General features: G+C 43.7%; 1 protein-coding gene across 1 annotated transcript in view; it reads left to right on the forward strand.

Moving 5' to 3' along the window:
• Positions 1-19,012, forward strand: part of LOC139746204 (aminopeptidase N-like) — a 34,488-nt gene extending 15,476 nt beyond the window's left edge. Inside the window, 15 exon segments of the mRNA XM_071657140.1 lie at positions 125-280; positions 1,282-1,409; positions 2,975-3,152; positions 3,716-3,899; positions 5,024-5,180; positions 7,348-7,429; positions 7,631-7,805; positions 9,556-9,901; positions 13,349-13,399; positions 13,402-13,490; positions 13,909-14,090; positions 14,985-15,155; positions 16,255-16,398; positions 17,794-17,872; positions 18,717-19,012. Of these exon segments, the coding sequence (XP_071513241.1) occupies positions 125-280; positions 1,282-1,409; positions 2,975-3,152; positions 3,716-3,899; positions 5,024-5,180; positions 7,348-7,429; positions 7,631-7,805; positions 9,556-9,901; positions 13,349-13,399; positions 13,402-13,490; positions 13,909-14,090; positions 14,985-15,155; positions 16,255-16,398; positions 17,794-17,872; positions 18,717-18,878 (2,284 nt within the window). The 3' untranslated portion in view covers positions 18,879-19,012.
• The last annotated feature ends 225 nt before the right edge of the window (positions 19,013-19,237 follow it).

Here is a 19,237-nt window from a genome sequence, read left to right on the forward strand (position 1 = left end):
CCCGTCCTTGAATATATGACTAGCAACTAATTAATCTCAGACTCTTTATCATGCAGATAATTCCTGTTATTAGTGATCGTTTCCAAGCATTATTCGATAAGGTTCTGTCTTGCTCACCACGCAGGATGCTTGCTGTCTCGATGTTCGGGCCGACAGGTGCCAGGCGAGCATTCCCATGTCTAGATGAACCAGAATCAAAGGCCAAGTTCACAGTGTCACTGGCCAGGGAGCAGCACATGACAGCCCTCTCCACCATGCCAACGTACGCCACAGAACCTGTGTAAGTTTATAACGTGTAACCCAGACGTGAGCCAGCTGGGTCATGTGTTGTCTGGCTGGTCCTTCTGCTCACACGGACGGGTCATCCCTCCTTCCTCTCTGTGTTGAAGTAAACAATTTCTTTCCTTAAAGATAATGATGGAAGGAGAACTATTCACAACTGTTGACATTACCTTGAAGAACAATTACATTTAGAACAGTTAGTGACACCATACAGAACAGTTACATTCAGAACAGTTAGTGTCACATTGCAGAACAGTTATATTCATAATAACTTCAATTTTGTTGTAATCCTACAACATCTTCATGATTTTGATTCATCATCTGATTAACAACCCTGTGATGCAGCTTCCTGTCTCAGGATAACCAAAGAGTTTTTTTTTCTTTTATACACGGTGAAGAAATGAGAATCCTCACATCTCATATTTAACTTTGTTCTTTTCATCAGCTCAGCTAAAAATGACTGAGCTGCCTCTTGTCTCCTTAGCGACTCAGATTACATAAGCACTGAGTAAACATGAAATGTGTTTTCAATTTGCATTTCAGCTTTAGAAAGCGCAGGAAGTTAACCTATGATTTTAACTCGCAACTTTAACATTTTCGCTGAAAGTGTTTTTCCTCACAAAAACTCAAGCGCTCTATAACCTGATCCACCAGCATGGTTATGGATTAGATGATAACAGACAGATTGATAAGATAACACGACATGAGAACTAAGCTGACACCTAACTTTACACTGTGTATGGGAATACCAGGTGTGGTTCTATGTACTTAGGGGACTACAAGTGATCATCATTATTAGAAGTAGTAGTAGTGGTAATAGTTGTATTAGTGTATCATTATTGTTATTATCATTCTTGTTATTATTATCATCATTATGATTATCATCATTACTCTTATTATCATTATTATTATTAACAAAAACAACATCATTATGAGCGAGCACTAGTGTAGCCAGATGTTGGTATGATTAATAATGCTACAATGATTCCCATCTTGCAGGTCAGGTGAGCCAGGCTGGGTGTGGGAACACTTCACCACTACACCCCCCACCTACACCCACACTCTGGCCTTCATCATATTCAACTTCATCCAAACCTCGACCACTTATGGCGACGTCGACATATCAGGTTGGTCGAGAGCTCTGGGATATTGTCTTGTAGTGAATGTGTGGCCAACACATGTAGCCAGACAGCTCCTCCCCACACACTTCCTCCTCACCCACATAGTTCCGCCCCAGACAGTTTCTCCCCAGACACTTCCTCCATATATGACACATCAATAAAGAATAACGTGATCGTTACCAGGCATCTGTACACTTCATATTGTCACAACCTCCACACATTTACTGCCACATAACCTTCCCCTGTGTCATTATGTCCCACTTGTTATCTGGTAAGGAATGTTTGTTTTTTAAAGAACTAAAAAGAAAAGATGAAATGATGCGAAAGATCATTGTTAGAAAGGCTTGTTCGTTTAGTAATCTTAAAGGAAAGTTATAATCTACTCTCATGAGAAATTTAATCATTCGAACACGACGGTACGACCCTTGAGCACGACGGTACGACCCTTGAGCACGACGGTACGACCCTTGAGCACGACGGTACGACCCTTGAGCACGACGGTACGACCCTTGAGCACGACGGTACGACCCTCGAGCAAGACTTTACGATCCTTCGGTATGACGGCCTGGCCTTTGACCTGAGCCTTTACGATCAGATAAACGCCAGGCGGTCAAGGCTAAGGGTTGTACCGCTGTATGAAAGGGCTGTTCCGTCGTGCTGAAGGGAATGATTCTGTGGGTCAGTGAAATCCCAACATGGACGAAGCAAGAGAGAAATGTGTAAATAAAACTGAGGTATCATCTGTGCTCAGGCATCCACGGGCTACAGTAATATGTTACTAAAGACGCTTACTGACGTACATTATGGGTTCTGACACACTCCAAGTTTTGCTAACAATTGCAAGTTATGTTTATAACAATAGGTTGTCATAATAATAACAAATTCTTTTTGATAACAGTTGATTATCTTAATGTCATATGTTTTGCTGATAGAAAATATTTAGAGTGAATAATGATTATACATATTCACGTTAGGCATTGCATTATCTGTGTGATGATGTAAAAGATGATGGGTAATATTATTTTTTCCTATAATAACGAGATGGAGTCGAGTGTTGTGATGGAGTTTTATTTGCTATAAGCAGTCATCACTCCACACTGACGCATCGTAACAAAATGATGTGAAAAAAATAATTGTGTATCTATACACGTCCTGATGAATGGCTCCAAGCAGTTTGTAAGCATAGGTGTAGCGGTGTGAGTGAGGAGCCTCAGTGATGTATAGTTAAAAGCATCATAAGATGGACGGTATAAGCTTTGGGCACCTGGTGGATCCTTCTTAATCACTGTCATATCAGACAGATCTGATCATAGTGACCAGATATATGATAATCCCACCATGACTTACGTCCAGTAAGACAGAACTCTCACGTCGAAGTCAACATAATACGACTGACGTAGTAGATGTCGGGGATTATCAAATGAGTTCTAACGATTGTTAGCTTTGTATTGACAATTATGAACAGCAGTATAAGACGACGTCATTGTGGCATTAATTTACCTCAGGTTATCAAGCTCTACAGTAATGTGTTATGTATGTATTGTCATCCACTTTTCTTGACCCACTGACAGTGTGGGCCCAGAAGACAGTCCTCCATCAGGCAAGCTATGCGCTGGACACGGGAGCCGAGGCGCTGGCTTTCTTTGAAAATTATTTCGATATTCCTTTCCTGCTACCCAAGCTGGATCTGGTGTCCACCGTAGGTGTACCTGAGGGAGACAAGGACACCCAGGGACTCGTTACCATCAGGTGAGAAACAAACCTGTTGCTCATACACTCCTCAATGTGTGTGTGTGTGTGTGTGATGAATGACAGGGTAAGAGATAGTGTGGTAACACATAGAGTGTGGTTGAGAGCTGCAGAGTGTGAAATGGTTTGGACATATGGAGAGGATGAGTGAGAAGAGGTCGAGAAGTGAAAGGAACAAGAAGAAGTGGGACACAAAGGTGGAGGAAGTAGGATGAAGTGAAAGGTTCTTTGAATGTTTGGGATCTGAGGATTCGAACCCAGTGCTACCATGCGGCAGGCCAGCGCGCTACCCATTAGACTACAAGCGTACCGGCATGTAGCGCGGTGGAACTGGGTTGGAATCCTTCTTACCAATAGGTAATTCTTTATCATATATATATATATATATATATATATATATATATATATATATATATATATATATATATATATATATATGAGAGAGAGAGAGACTGTTACATAGACAAAGATACACAGACCACACAGACCCAAGGTGGTATAACCTTAACACTACTTAGAAATGTATATTTGTATAAATCAAAGTCTTATTTTCACGTGTACAGAGCGGCACAGATGTTGTACGACCCCAGGTCAACCAGTGCGGCCAACAAGCAGGAGGTGAGGTCAACGGTGGTGCACAGGTTAACCCACCAGTGGCTGGCTGACCTCCTGACCTCCTCATGCTGGGACGACGCCTGGATCAATGAGGGACTTGCCTCATACCTGGAGTATGTGGGGACCAGTCACGTAAATATATGAATATCTTTTTTTTCCTCTATCGTAGACTGGTAGAATATTCTTAACTTTATCTCATGGGCTCAGGATATTTGAGAATTTAGAAAATGAGTTGTATGTAACTCTCACGTCTTTTGGGAACAAAATGAGGGACCATGAGTGAGTGATCATGAGGGCTGTCCCTTCCAGAAGACCCTTCACTCCAGGAGAGCAGGAGTGGCTCCACCTTACGTTAGGTAGGACACCTTAGAGGGTCATAATGACGGGAGGTAATCCTCACATCAGGTCAGAGCTCTCAGTGCTCAGGGGAAGGTCACAGGGACAATAGCACTTCCCAGGGAACTCGAGCCTTGAAGGGATACTGTGTCCAGGGAGTCGGTCAGTACGAGAGGGAACGGATTATCATGTGTGACGTACTGGAGCTGTGGGTCTCGACCCAAGCTGTACAACATGTTGTAGATATGAACAGCCAAGACTCGAGGTATCTACTTCCATTGCGATTCTCATGACGCAAACTAACTCTTTATCTTGTATTTACTTCGATGCTGAAGATATTCTGTGGTAATGTATTTTTATCAATTCACAATATATTGTTAAAGTTCCCTTACCACAACCCAAATGATTACTCCTTAATCGCGACGATACGACCCTTGAGCACAACGGTACGACCCTTGAGCACGACGAGACGACCTTGTAGCACGACGGTACGACTCTTGAGCACAACGGTACGACCCTTGAGCACGACGAGACGAGCTTGTAGCACAACGGTAAGACCCTTGAGCGCAACTGTACGACCCTTGAGCACGATGGTACGACTCTTGAGCACGACGGTACGACCCTTGAGCACGACGAGACAACCTATGAGAATGGTGGTCCAGCCTCTGATGTGATATTTACGAGTCGGGACAGAAGACAGTCCATCATACCCAAAGGTTGTACCGTCGTGCTTTGGGGTCGTATCGTCGTGATCCAGGGTCGTACTGTCGTGCCCAAAAGTGGTACCATCGTGCTCAAAGGTCGTACCATCGTGATCAACGGTCGCACCGTCGTGATAAGGGGTCGTGTCGTCGTGCTACAAGGTCGTACCGTCGTACTCTCGTTGTCATCCTGCTAAGATCTTGTCTCCTCCTCCACAGCTGGAGCCTGAGTGGGAGATGGTGGGGCAGCTGGTGGTGGATAGCATGCACAACATGTTAGCTCTTGACAGTATGGAGTCCAGCCCTCCACTGAGGACACACATCACCGCCACACCAGACAACCATCACCTCACAGATGACGTCATCTCTAAGAAAGGTGAGCGACACTTGTCCTGGGAATACAACACAGTGAGCGACACTTGTCCTGGGAATACAACACAGTGAGCGACACTTGTCCTGGGAATACAACACAGTGAGCGACACTTGTCCTGGGAATACAACACATGAGGAGATATCAAACATGTGTTGCAAGACGGTATAAAATGTATGATAAGCAGTGTTGATGTATTGAATGAACAAATGTTGTATCATTGATCAATAATGTTTTCATCCTGTGCATGTATGACGTATCATGACTAAGGTGTGTGTCTAGGGTGAGTATGGCTATCGTCATGTACAGGTAGGGTGTACGAGAGGTCAACAGGGTGAAGGTCACGAACGAGTAAGTGATCATTAAGAAATATGCTTTTAGTTAAGGAGCGTTTCAGGTGTGAGTAACATATGGTTAGGAGTGAAGAATGTGTGTGTCAAGTATGGGAAAGATATGCCAAGGATGAATGTGGCGTGTTTGGCATATGACTATGGCCTCTGTTGGAGGAGGATAGCCACTATGTTACTGCAATAATGTCCGAGGGAAGGAAGACTCATTCTCTGCTCAGTCGATCAAAACTTGTGAAGTAAATCCCATTTGTGTGGTGGATAAGGATTAGATCTATGATAAGGTTCTTATCAAGGGTGAACAACGAGTATATGAAGAAGGTATTACATTCTAGAAACCTTTATGTTGTATGTCAGATACAAGATCACACTAGCTTTTATGTCACAGACGAAGAAAGTTATTCTTAAGGTGGAACAGACTTTTCAGTGGATTGTTAAACTTGTGTCATCAGCGCACGTAACTTCTTATCTTTGGTCCATAATGAATAAGACGTGTCGTGGGTGAGGGAAGGTTGTGTTCATCTCAACTAGAGCCTTTGATGAGGTGTTGTGTTGTGAGTGTGTGAGGCTTACATCATGAGTGAATGAGGAGACTTTTGTTGGTGAATGATAATATTGTCATCAGTTGATACGGTTATTATGCGGAGTAAGATAATTCTCGATGAATATGACTTATGTTAAAGGACGGGAATGAGAAGATTCGTATCCAGGAAAGGTGAATTATGTGACAATGGTAAAGTATAGTATATGTGAAGAGGAAATATGGCGTATGACAGTAAAACTCACAAATATTTGTCTCATTTTATATTCTGCTTGATAAATCATTTGTTCATGATATATGTTTATAATGATATATGTTTGTGGCATCTTATGGTAATACTTTCAATGTTCACATATTCAAGTTATCATATCACTTAGGAAGAGCTAGAAGATTACTTGAATAATATGTTTCCTGTGACAATAAGCCTTCTGTGTCGATGGACAGACAAATGCATGTACACAACCAGAATTTGTTGTGTGTGTGTGTGTGTGTGTGTGTGTGTGTGTGTGTGTGTGTCTTTTAACCCCTGTGTGACCAAGGTAGCCATGCACCCTGCCCAGGGTTCGGATCTGACCCGTAGTGTGTATACAAAGCCATTGTACTGGTGATACCTGACAATGTCTTTTCATCTTGATAACATCTCGGCTTTACATCATAGAGGTGGACAATTGTACCACCTTACTGCACATTACGTTGATAGTTGAAGGTAATTATCCAGTCAGGACAGTTTCTAAGACATATTACGAGTGATGTTAGAAAACGAGTCACAACCAAACTGGAGTAAGGAAACTGTAGCGTATCCACAAATATTCGTCCAAAGTCTCTCGAACATTTAACAATAAAATGTTAGAATATTCAGGGTTTTGTTTTTAGTATTTTCGAGATTTTCCAATGAACATTTTTGCTCTCAGAGCATGGGTTCTTTCAGAGCATGGGTTCCTTCAGAGCATGGGTTCCCTCAGAGCATGGGTTTCCTCAGAGCATGGGTTCCCTCAGAGCATGGGTTCCCTCAGAGCATGGGTTCCCTCAGAGCATGGGTTCCCTCAGAGCATGGGTTCCTCAGAGCATGGGTTCTTTCAGAGCATGGGTTCTTTCAGAGCATGGGTTCCTTCAGAGCATGGGTTCCCTCAGAGCATGGGTTCCTCAGAGCATGGGTTCTTTCAGAGCATGGGTTCTTTCAGAGCATGGGTTCCTCAGAGCATGGGTTCCCTCAGGTAGTGCCAGGGTTTCGTCTAAGTTAGAGGAATGTTATTCATGTTTAATGCCTTACATTTCCTCCCGACAGGTGCGTCGATAATTCGTATGTTGAACCATATCCTGACGGAGGACACCTTCAGGAAGGGCCTCACCAGCTACCTCAGCCGTGTGTAAGTAGTCAGGATATGTTCTACTGCCGCTAAGTGATCGTACAGTTACTGGTCGTGTTGGCAGTGTCGCTCAATCATATGTTCGCAGGAGTTCCTGTGATCAGGCATAACAATCCTTGTTGACACTATGTGGACACTATGCTGACACTGTGTTCACACTATGTTGACACTATGCTGACACAATGCTGACATTTCCCGCAGTGCTGACACCCAGGACGACCTGTGGCACTTCCTGACGGAGGCGGGGCGTGAGGACGACACTCTGGCTGACGGTGTCACAGTGAAGACAGTCATGGACACCTGGACACGGCAGCCAGGCTACCCGGTCATAACAGTGACGCGCAGTGCCGAGGGAAGCACTGCTACCATCACCCAGGTGAGCTACACACACACACACACACACACACACACACACATATAATACGTAAATAGTAATCACATCCAGAGAACAATAAGAGTTCATTAATAAGTTATTAAACAAGAAAGTTGCTAGAGAAAATGTTGAAATGTTTTTAGTATAGTAATTGAGGCTGAAGGAAATAATTCAAGTTTATGAAGCTACTAGCGGTACAGGTAGTATGAAGGCGTCTGTACAGATGTATGAGGATTATCACAACTCAAGAGATGAGGCTGTGCGAGCGTAGATCTCCCTCCTTGTGCTATGCAACTTGTTAATTACGTAATTAAGATCTTATATGATGCGACAGATAATTAGGTATATGGCGACAGACGGGAAGAACTTAGTTTCTTATGAGAGATGAAATTGTGATGACATTAGTCTTCTGGTGTGAGAGGAGAAGCTTCCACTCCACCACCAGGTCCTGGAACACACTAGGCCAGGGGCAGGGGGCGGGCGACACATCATTAATATTAGATCTCATTTTTACCTACAATGGCCAGGAAATGGAAAACGTCATGTGTGGTACCTCACCTAGGAAAAGTGATTAAGAGCTCAGGTTAATCTTTGAATATGTGGTCGGGGTAGCAATCTGAGATGAGATGACGACCAAAGATGAAGTATAAGGTGGGTAACAATACTGTCATAGATTCATTTCGGATAAATACCAGTTGGATCAGGGTGTTGAAGCGTATAACAAGACGTTCATTCATGTATATAAGGAGGGGATCGGCAACTGGGGTACGAGTGGAAGGATAAAGAGATGGGATTTCTTAGTTTGTACCTCAGGTCGATTCTGGATCACCTCAGCCTTTCCACAGGAACACAACGCAACAGCTGTGTGGGCTGGAGCGTCTCTGTTTGGTTCCATCAATCTCACACTTTTCAGTCAGAGGTTTAGGGTAAATGGTTGGCAGATGATTGTCTCGTTTCATTTGTTCTTCTACAGAAGATATTGTTCAACAAAAATCAAACAAAATAGTAATAAAAGAGTTACGTATTATGAAAAGGAGGACACAAGAGCTTGGTTGTCTTGTTAAGTCTTTGAAGACGATAAATGGGTTGTGTAAAATAAGGATGGACGAGCAGAGAAGGTCCGATACAGACACTGTGAACAAGGCAAAAGAAACTGCGAAGTTGTGCTGCCGACCTGCCATGCTTGGTGGAGGTTACCAGGGTAGCACAAGTCAGACTGACAGACTCGTGAGGAAGATTCATCAGAACAAGAGGAAATATGTGAAGAGATACGATCAAGGATCGTCACGTTATGCTCAAGGAGTTAAGAGAGACACTGGGTCAAGACTTGGGGTGGAACTGGTCCCTTCAAATGTTCAGTAATAAACTGTTTAATTTGAAGATTAAATGATACATTGATGACTTTCCTGAGTTCTGCCTCTGTCTTGTCTGTGTGCTACCAAGATGATTCCCAGACTGATCCCACGAGAGCCGGATACATAATCAAAATAATCAAACGCTTTGATAAGCTCGATTTAAGTAGCAACTCTCTAATTTCACTCGTAGTATTGGATACAAACTCGTGGGCAGACGTTTGATTTAATTGAGGCCAACTATGTAACTTTCTTCATCAGGTTTGTTAATTTCTGAAGATGAGTATATTACCCTCGTCTCTGATCGTCCTGTACCTTATATATCTGAGACCCATGTATGTTGCTTACGTCTGAGAGACCTAATAATGCGTCTCTGAACCTTGTATCTCCCTTCTCCCCAGGAGAGGTTCCTGGCGGTCAGGCGAGCTAACGGAGAAGCCACGGAGGAACAGGATCAGTACAGGTGGTGGGTGCCCTTGACCCTCACCTCTGCTGATGAACTAGACTTTAGCCAGACGCAGCCTTCCTATTGGATGGAAGGAGGACAACAAGAGGTCACCCTGACCTCCCTGCCCGCGAAGGACAGATGGGTCATCTTCAACCTGCAGGAGATGGGTTACTACAGGGTCAACTATGATGACGACAACTGGGCCTTGATTGCTGACCAGCTCCGTGCAAACCACGCGGTCATAAACGTCATCAACCGAGCCCAGATTATTGATGACACTTTCAATTTCGCCCGCGAAGGTAACGTGAATGTTCAGCCAAACTTAAACCTGGCTTGGCTTATGTTATGCTGTCTCTTTCTGTATCTGTTTATTAATATACCTATCTATCCATATATATATATATATATATATATATATATATATATATATATATATATATATATATATATATTTTTTTTTTTTGCCTTGTCGCTGTCTCCCGCGTTTGCGAGGTAGCGCAAGGAAACAGACGAAAGAAATGGCCCAACCCCCCCCCCCATACACATGTATATACATACGTCCACACACGCAAATATACATACCTACACAGCTTTCCATGGTTTACCCCAGACGCTTCACATGCCTTGATTCAATCCACTGACAGCACGTCAACCCCGGTATACCACATAGCTCCAATTCACTCTATTCCTTGCCCTCCTTTCACCCTCCTGCATGTTCAGGCCCCGATCACACAAAATCTTTTTCACTCCATCTTTCCACCTCCAATTTGGTCTCCCTCTTCTCCTCGTTCCGTCCACCTCCGACACAGATATCCTCTTGGTCAATCTTTCCTCACTCATTCTCTCCATGTGACCAAACCATTTCAAAACACCCTCTTCTGCTCTCTCAACCACGCTCTTTTTATTTCCACACATCTCTCTTACCCTTACGTTACTTACTCGATCAAACCACCTCACACCACACATTGTCCTCAAACATCTCATTTCCAGCACATCCACCCTCCTGCGCACAACTCTATCCATAGCCCACGCCTCGCAACCATACAACATTGTTGGAACCACTATTCCTTCAAACATACCCATTTTTGCTTTCCGAGATAATGTTCTCGACTTCCACACATTCTTCAAGGCTCCCAGGATTTTCGCCCCCCTCCCCCACCCTATGATCCACTTCCGCTTCCATGGTTCCATCCGCTGCCAGATCCACTCCCAGATATCTAAAACACTTTACTTCCTCCAGTTTTCTCCATTCAAACTTACCTCCCAATTGACTTGACCCTCAACCCTACTGTACCTAATAACCTTGCTCTTATTCACATTTACTCTTAACTTTCTTCTTTCACACACTTTACCAAACTCAGTCACCAGCTTCTGCAGTTTCTCACATGAATCAGCCACCAGCGCTGTATCATCAGCGAACAACAACTGACTCACTTCCCAAGCTCTCTCATCCGCAACAGACTTCATACTTGCCCCTCTTTCCAAAACTCTTGCATTCACCTCCCTAACAACCCCATCCATAAACAAATTAAACAACCATGGAGACATCACACACCCCTGCAGCAAACCTACATTCACTGAGAACCAATCACTTTCCTCTCTTCCTACACGTACACACACACACACACACACACACACACACACACACATATATATATATGTGAGGTGAGTTTGAATGGAGAAAAACTGGAGGAAGTGAAGTGTTTTAGATATCTGGGAGTGGATCTGGCAGCGGATGGAACCATGGAAGCGGAAGTGGATCATAGGGTGGGGGAGGGGGCGAAAATTCTGGGGGCCTTGAAGAATGTGTGGAAGTCGAGAACATTATCTCGGAAAGCAAAAATGGGTATGTTTGAAGGAATAGTGGTTCCAACAATGTTGTATGGTTGCGAGGCGTGGGCTATGGATAGAGTTGTGCGCAGGAGGATGGATGTGCTGGAAATGAGATGTTTGAGGACAATGTGTGGTGTGAGGTGGTTTGATCGAGTGAGTAACGTAAGGGTAAGAGTGATGTGTGGAAATAAAAAGAGCGTGGTTGAGAGAGCAGAAGAGGGTGTTTTGAAGTGGTTTGGGCACATGGAGAGAATGAGTGAGGAAAGATTGACCAAGAGGATATCTGTGTCGGAGGTGGACGGAACGAGGAGAAGAGGGAGACCAAATTGGAGGTGGAAAGATGGAGTGAAAAAGATTTTGTGTGATCGGGGCCTGAACATGCAGGAGGGTGAAAGGAGGGCAAGGAATAGAGTGAATTGGAGCGATGTGGTATACCGGGGTTGACGTGCTGTCAGTGGATTGAATCAAGGCATGTGAAGCGTCTGGGGTAAACCATGGAAAGCTGTGTAGGTATGTATATTTGCGTGTGTGGACGTATGTATATACATGTGTATGGGGGGGGGGGGGTTGGGCCATTTCTTTCGTCTGTTTCCTTGCGCTACCTCGCAAACGCGGGAGACAGCGACAAAGTATAATGAAAAAAAAAATAAAAATATATATATATATATATATATATATATATATATATATATATATATATATATATATATGTATGTATATATAAAAGGAATCTATGGTATCATTACCATCTTGTTTACTATCCTGTTTCCATCTATAAAGATTAGAAATTGTAGTTTACTGTTACTGTCCTCCAGCAGATAACCTGGTCATAGACCATCAGGTCTTGTGTTACCTGTCCTGCCCATGTACTGCCATGTACAGTAGTACTGTCCTCCAGCAGATAACCTGGTCATAGACCATCAGGTCTTGTGTTATCTGTCCTTCCCATGTACTGCCATGTACAGTAGTACTGTCCTCCAGCAGATAACCTGGTCATAGACCATCAGGTCTTGTGTTATCTGTCCTTCCCATGTACTGCCATGTACAGTAGTACTGTCCTCCAGCAGATAACCTGGTCATAGACCATCAGGTCTTGTGTTATCTGTCCTTCCCATGTACTGCCATGTACAGTAGTACTGTCCTCCAGCAGATAACCTGGTCATAGACCATCAGGTCTTGTGTTATCTGTCCTTCCCATGTACTGCCATGTACAGTAGTACTGTCCTCCAGCAGATAACCTGGTCATAGACCATCAGGTCTTGTGTTATCTGTCCTTCCCATGTACTGCCATGTACAGTAGTACTGTCCTCCAGCAGATAACCTGGTCATAGACCATCAGCTCTTGTGTTATCTGTCCTTCCCATGTACTGCCATGTACAGTAGTACTGTCCTCCAGCAGATAACCTGGTCATAGACCATCAGCTCTTGTGTTATCTGTCCTTCCCATGTACTGCCATGTACAGTAGTACTGTCCTCCAGCAGATAACCTGGTCATAGACCATCAGCTCTTGTGTTATCTGTCCTTCCCATGTAGTGGCATTCACTGTACCTCGCGGTAAGTTCAACAAGATGCCTGACTGACAAGTGTATGTTACCAGTCCATGTCGTATGAGGCTTTACTTGAGGAGTGTAAGTGGACGTTGCCTGGTCAGAGCGTGTCTGGTTTATACAGTAATTTCTATGCTTATTTGTGATCCTGAATGTTGATTTGGTTTTATAGTTTATGTTTTATAGTTTATGACATAGTTTATGTTCAGTCACTCAGTTAATTTCAAGTATTATGATTTTGCCAAGGAAATATTGCTTCAACAGAATTATGTCCCCAGAAGCTAGAGACAGATTATTCATGTTCTTTCCTCAACAACTGTCGACATATATGTATGATTTATGTATTTGTTCTTGTCTTCCGTCAGGTCGACTGTCATATGAGAGGGCGCTGGGAATGATTGCCTACATGTCACGAGAGCCGAGTACATCCCATGGAAGGCCGCCCTCAGTAACCTCGACTATATAGACAAGATGTTCGCCCGCACCCCAGGCTATGGAGCCCTCAAGGTGGGTGTTATGTGGCCCTCCCGCCTCTAGTGGAGGTGGCTAAGCAGGATACAATGGCCTTCAAGGTGGGTTGTGGGGAGCTATTGCCATCTTTGTCATGGGTTTTACGGGGTTTTAGTAATGTATAAGGAAGTATTGTGTTGACTATAAGGCCTTCAACACTGATGCTGTGGAGACTACAGTACCCTCAGCAATGATGGTGCAGGAAACACAAGAGCTCAATCATTGATGTTGTGAGGACTACAATCTCTGCAGGTCAGGCAGGGTCGTGGCAGTGATAACCTCACACAAGCAGCTGATGATGAGATGGTGAGGTCCATACGGTAGCCTGGGGGTCTATAATGCCTCAGGTGTAGGTGTGATGGCTACGTGACCTGGGGTCTTGTAGGGTTATACGTTACCTCATTATCTTCTACAGAGATATGTGCTGAGCCTGTTGACGCCGCTGTATGATTCCGTGGGGTTCGAGGACGACCTCAGAGACCTCCATACTAAGCAGCTCCTGCGGAGGTTGGAGCTGCCATGGAGTTGCAGACTCGGCCACCGTGAGTGTGTGGACCAGGCAGTCAAGCAGTTCGAGGATTGGTCGACGACTGGCAGGTCAGTTGAGCACCAGCAGGTGACCTATGATTAGTAAGGTACCCAGCACCTCCTTCACGTGACCAGAGGAAGACATTAGTGATACTTCAGCAACCAACCAACACTACGTCACTGCTCACATAAACACCAGTGCCAGACCAGAGGCAGAGCTTAGCCTCACAAGGACCCCAAAATCTAGGTCTCCACCAGAACGAGTTGCCTGTGTGCTTGAGACAAACACTGACTTTCAAAGATGAAACGAGAATGCAGGAATTGCTCCCTTTCTTGGATTTTTATCGCTGAAATATCAGGAAATTCAGAATTATGAATGGACTAAGATAAACTGTTGATTTTAATATTTAACATCTAATAATTCTCAGGTTATGATTACGCAAATGATGATGTCTCGAAGTTTATCTTGATGATCAAACTGGTGTGAGTGTTGGTGAGTGAGGCTGTGGTGTGAGATCTTCCCAGTGTCGCCTCTAGCGTTAATGCTACACCCACACAACTAAGATCAAATGACAGATATAGCAAAAATCAAGTTACAGTCAGAATATCTTGTACACTTACGTTTAGCTCAGATTTAAGTTTGATATACTCTGTATTACAGATGTCTTGCTTGACTTCTTTGCACACTGACCGCTATGGTACGATGTCTCCCCTGACATCTCTTCCCACTGATCCTCCATGTGGTACGATGTCTCCCCTGACATCACTTCCCACTGATCCTCCATGTTGATAGGATGTCTCCCCTGACATCGCTTCCCACTGATCCTCCATGTTGTAGGATGTCTCCCCTGACATCGCTTCCCACTGATCCTCCATGTGGTAGGATGTCTCCCCTGACATCGCTTCCCACTGATCCTCCATGTGGTAGGATGTCTCCCCTGACATCTCTTCCCGTTGTTCCAGCTTCATCTCGCCCAACCTGGAGTCGACGGTGTATTGTATGGGCGTCGCTGCTGGTGAGGAGGAGGAGTGGGACCAGGTGTGGAGGCACTACCTGCTGCCTGACCTGACCAAGAGGAAGGACCACCTCCTGGCTGCCCTCTCCTGCTCCAGCAAACCCTGGATACTCTCACGGTCAGGACAAAACCTCTCTGTCTAAAGAATCAGTCAGGTCGAGTCGTCCTCTGTATAGTGATCAATATAAGATGGAGGAAACCAGTGGTACAAGGTATCATGACTTCCCCATGATCTCTGATGTAGAGTGAGTCATACATTTACTATCTTATTCTATCTTCAAGACCTCTGGCATGATTATGGCGTGACCAGTGGCACATATTTGCTCATATTGTACAATTACTTTCATGAGTTCCATGAGCAGTTTAGACATAACTCGTAGCTGGATCTCTAGATCTTGCATTCCCTCAAGTATGGGACTGAGGAAGTCAAGTCTACAGATAAAAAGTCTACTTGAAGGTCCTTCATGTCCGAAGACGTCCCTTCAAATTGACTTCCCTATTCATTTATGGACTTAACAATGATCTCATTATCATAAACCTGTTTACATCTGAATAATTTCTCTCTTATTCTGTTTTTTTCATGTTCAGTAATGCTACTTTATCTTAGAAAAGGTTACTCTATTCATATAATATATTCTTGTTGAAAACAAATATCCCTGGGGATAGGGGAGAAAGAATACTTCCCACGTATTCCCTGCGTGTCGTAGAAGGCGACTAAAACGGGAAGGAGCTGGAAATACTCCCCTCTCATTTTTACTTTTCCAAACGAAGGAACAGAGAAGATGACCAAGTGAGGATTTTCCCTCTATGGCTCAGTCCTCTGTTCTTAATGCTACCTCGCTAAAGCGGGAATAGCGATATGTATGAAAAGTATATATATATATATATATATATATATATATATATATATATATATATATATATATATATATATATATAAAGTTCCCCATTCATATCTTGCTTTGAAAATGTATAAGTGAATACAGTTGTGACCTAACCTTAGTTTTGAAGAGGAATTAAAGAAAGCAGCTTTTGTATTCTTGTCATGTAAATAAGTATGACGGACTTTGTTAAAGCTGAGAAGGTTTTCAGTTGGTTTCCATGTTGTGGATGGCTGAGGTATCAACATTGTGCATTACGGTGTGTTGTCTGCCTAACATTAGCCACCAACACCCAGTCTTCAACACGACTGCTAACCTGAAGGTTCTGCTGCACAGGTACCTAGACGTGGCCTTCACTGAGGGAGGCGGTGTCAGCAAACAGGATTCTGCTCTGGTGTTTGCATCAGTCGCTGCCACCGACGTGGGCCACACAATAGCCTGGTCCTTCCTCAGGAACCAGTGGCAGAGGATATCTCAGTAGTAAGTCCAGCTCGCGTACTATGAGGTTCTGTGCTTGGCTTTGGAGATGACATTTTTCCTTGTCAGTAACTTTAGAAGATTTACGTAGTATTAAACCTTGTGACCTCAGATGAACCAGCTCCTCAGGGTCTCTCCTGTCCCTTAGCCAACTCCATCTAGTCATCAATGTTGTGACCTCAGATGAACCAGCTCCTCAGGGTCTCTCCTGTCCCTTAGCCAACTCCATCTAGTCATCAATGTTGTTCTTTCTTCATCAAGTGTCACACTTCACTCATATAAGAGTGCCTCGTCTCTACAATCCTCCACTTTATGATTATCTCTTCCATTTCCTGCTGCTTAGTCTGTGTCACAACATGTCTGGCCATGTTCTATAGGTCCAGACTTCATGGTGACGATCCAGGAGAACAAACATGATCCGGTAGTGTTGAACACTTGTGATATACAGTTTTCTCTCATTTTTCTTGTCATACAAAGTTGGCGTCATTATGGCTGTTCATCATCCACTTGGAAACCCTACACTACACTGAATGAATCGCTCGTTCATTTATATTAAAGACTGATTCGTCTTTATGTGGAGTAATGTTCTCCTAGCTGGTGAAGCTTTAGAATCATGTGTTTGTAAAACCGATTGTGAAGGAGCGTGAGGCATCATCACTGACAATGTCACTTCAAAATTCAGTCTAGCTCATACTACAGTGTTCTCTCTCTCTCTCTCTCTCTCTCTCTCTCTCTCTCTCTCTCTCTCTCTCTCTCTCTCTCTCTCTCTCTCTCTCCTCTCCTCTACATACAACTTTGCTTTCTGCCCTGAGAGTAGTGGTTTCCTGTGTGCTCCCACCATCAGCTGGGTGACGCAGTAATGAGCAAGCTAAAGCTTTAGCAGATTACTATGTGACCACTGCTAACTGACGTATGCTCATGTTTATTTCTTTTCTTTTACTGCTCAGATTTGGAAGTCTCTGTCATGTTACGTCTTGTGTGACTGCGACAACACGATCCTTCCTCATAAGAAAGTTTCTACTTTCTCAAACATCCGGACTTCTCTTTTTATCTATTTTTTTCGCCCTTTCTTGTTTGCTGAAGATTTTGATGGAGACTTTGATGAGGACTTCCGCGAATAACTAGACCCTTTTACATATATGATCACACATGAATATGTCGATTCACCTTAACTGATAATAAATAAGGTGACATAACATAACACATGACAGAGTAATTATATCTATATCATGAAAATCTAAGATCATATTATATCATCCTCAACCACTCGTGTCTCTATTAATCTTCCTTAAATTCTAAGAATCAGATATCAGTGTTTACATTTTCTTCCGTCTGTGTTCAAGTGAACTGTTCAGACCTGTAAGCTGGCTCTGATTGTTGTTTCTTTATGACCTGCAGTTACAACGAGTCATCCACCTTGTCTGACCTGGTCACCACGGCCACAGCTGGGTTCAACACCGAGGCCGAGAAGCATCAGGTAAGCTGGTCACCCTCTTCCCCTAACCCCACCTGTGATGTCATCACCCTCCCACCTTCTCTTTCCGTGACGTCATCACCATTCCTCAAACCCCCCTCCGTGACGTCATCTGCATTCAGAATGTCGTCAAATGGCAAATGGTGATAAGTTTACCCTGGAATTACTGAATGATAAGCCCTGTATATATATATATATATATATATATATATATATATATATATATATATATATATATACTTTTTCATATTCTATAATCGTTTCCCGCATTAGCGAAATAGCGCCGGGAACAGACGAAGTAAAGGCCGTATCATTCGCTCCATCCATTCCCTTGCTGTCATGCGTAATGCACCGAAACCACAGCTCCCTATCCACATCCAGCCCCCACAGACCTTTCCATGGTTTACCCCAGATGCTTCACATGCCCTAGATGTCCATTAACAGCACGTCGACCCCTGTATATCACATTGTTCCAATTCATTCTATCCGGAGCTGGGGTTTCGATGAATTACACATGCTGCCTTTCTAACGCCGGAAGCTGCAATCAAGTTTGAAAAAATATATATGTATGTATTAGGCAAAGACAAACAAAAGAATTTTTTTCTGTCTAAATTTAAGTGCATCATAAGCATGATATATCATGCGATCTTATCTATACATAACTCATGGCTGAACATGAGACAACGACAGCCCCTTCTCCTGTTACTGCATATATCTTGATGACCCAATGTGACCACTGGAGAGAAGTGGTACTGATGAAGGTCATCTTGTGTGTGTCTTGATGACCCAGTGTGACCACTGGAGAGAAGTGGTACTGATGAAGGTCATCTTGTGTGTGTCTTATCAGCTGGAAGTGTTCTACGTGCAACATGGCCACAACATGGGGGACGCTGCTCCGGCTGTCCAGCAGGCGCTGGTAAACATCGAGAAGAACATTGCCTGGATGAAGAACAATTACGACACGATCGTGGACTGGCTTAACGACCACGGCTTCTCCAGACTCCACTAACTGTCGCACTGGTCTAACGAGCATGGATCCCGCAACTCGTCCGTCTGTATGTGTCGATAACGTGACACCATCGTTGCTGACGTCATTCATAACGAGAGACATTATGTACTATTAAAGTTTACGTTTCTTAAGAAGTCATGAGTGTCCTTACTGATCCCACACCAGCTTCCCGACCAGTCACGTCTCTTGAGACCAGGCAGCGTGAGAGATGTCCCTCTGATATAGCAGCCCTTGGTGCTATAAACTAAGATTAACATAGTTTTTATGTTAGGTTAACTTAAGAATGATGGGTGAGTTAAGCTCACAATGTTAACGATGGGTTAACATCACATGTCACAGAGTGGATGTCATCATATATC

This window comes from Panulirus ornatus, chromosome 4 (genome assembly GCF_036320965.1).
Source record: "Panulirus ornatus isolate Po-2019 chromosome 4, ASM3632096v1, whole genome shotgun sequence".
Classification (NCBI taxonomy): Eukaryota; Metazoa; Arthropoda; class Malacostraca; order Decapoda; family Palinuridae; genus Panulirus; species Panulirus ornatus.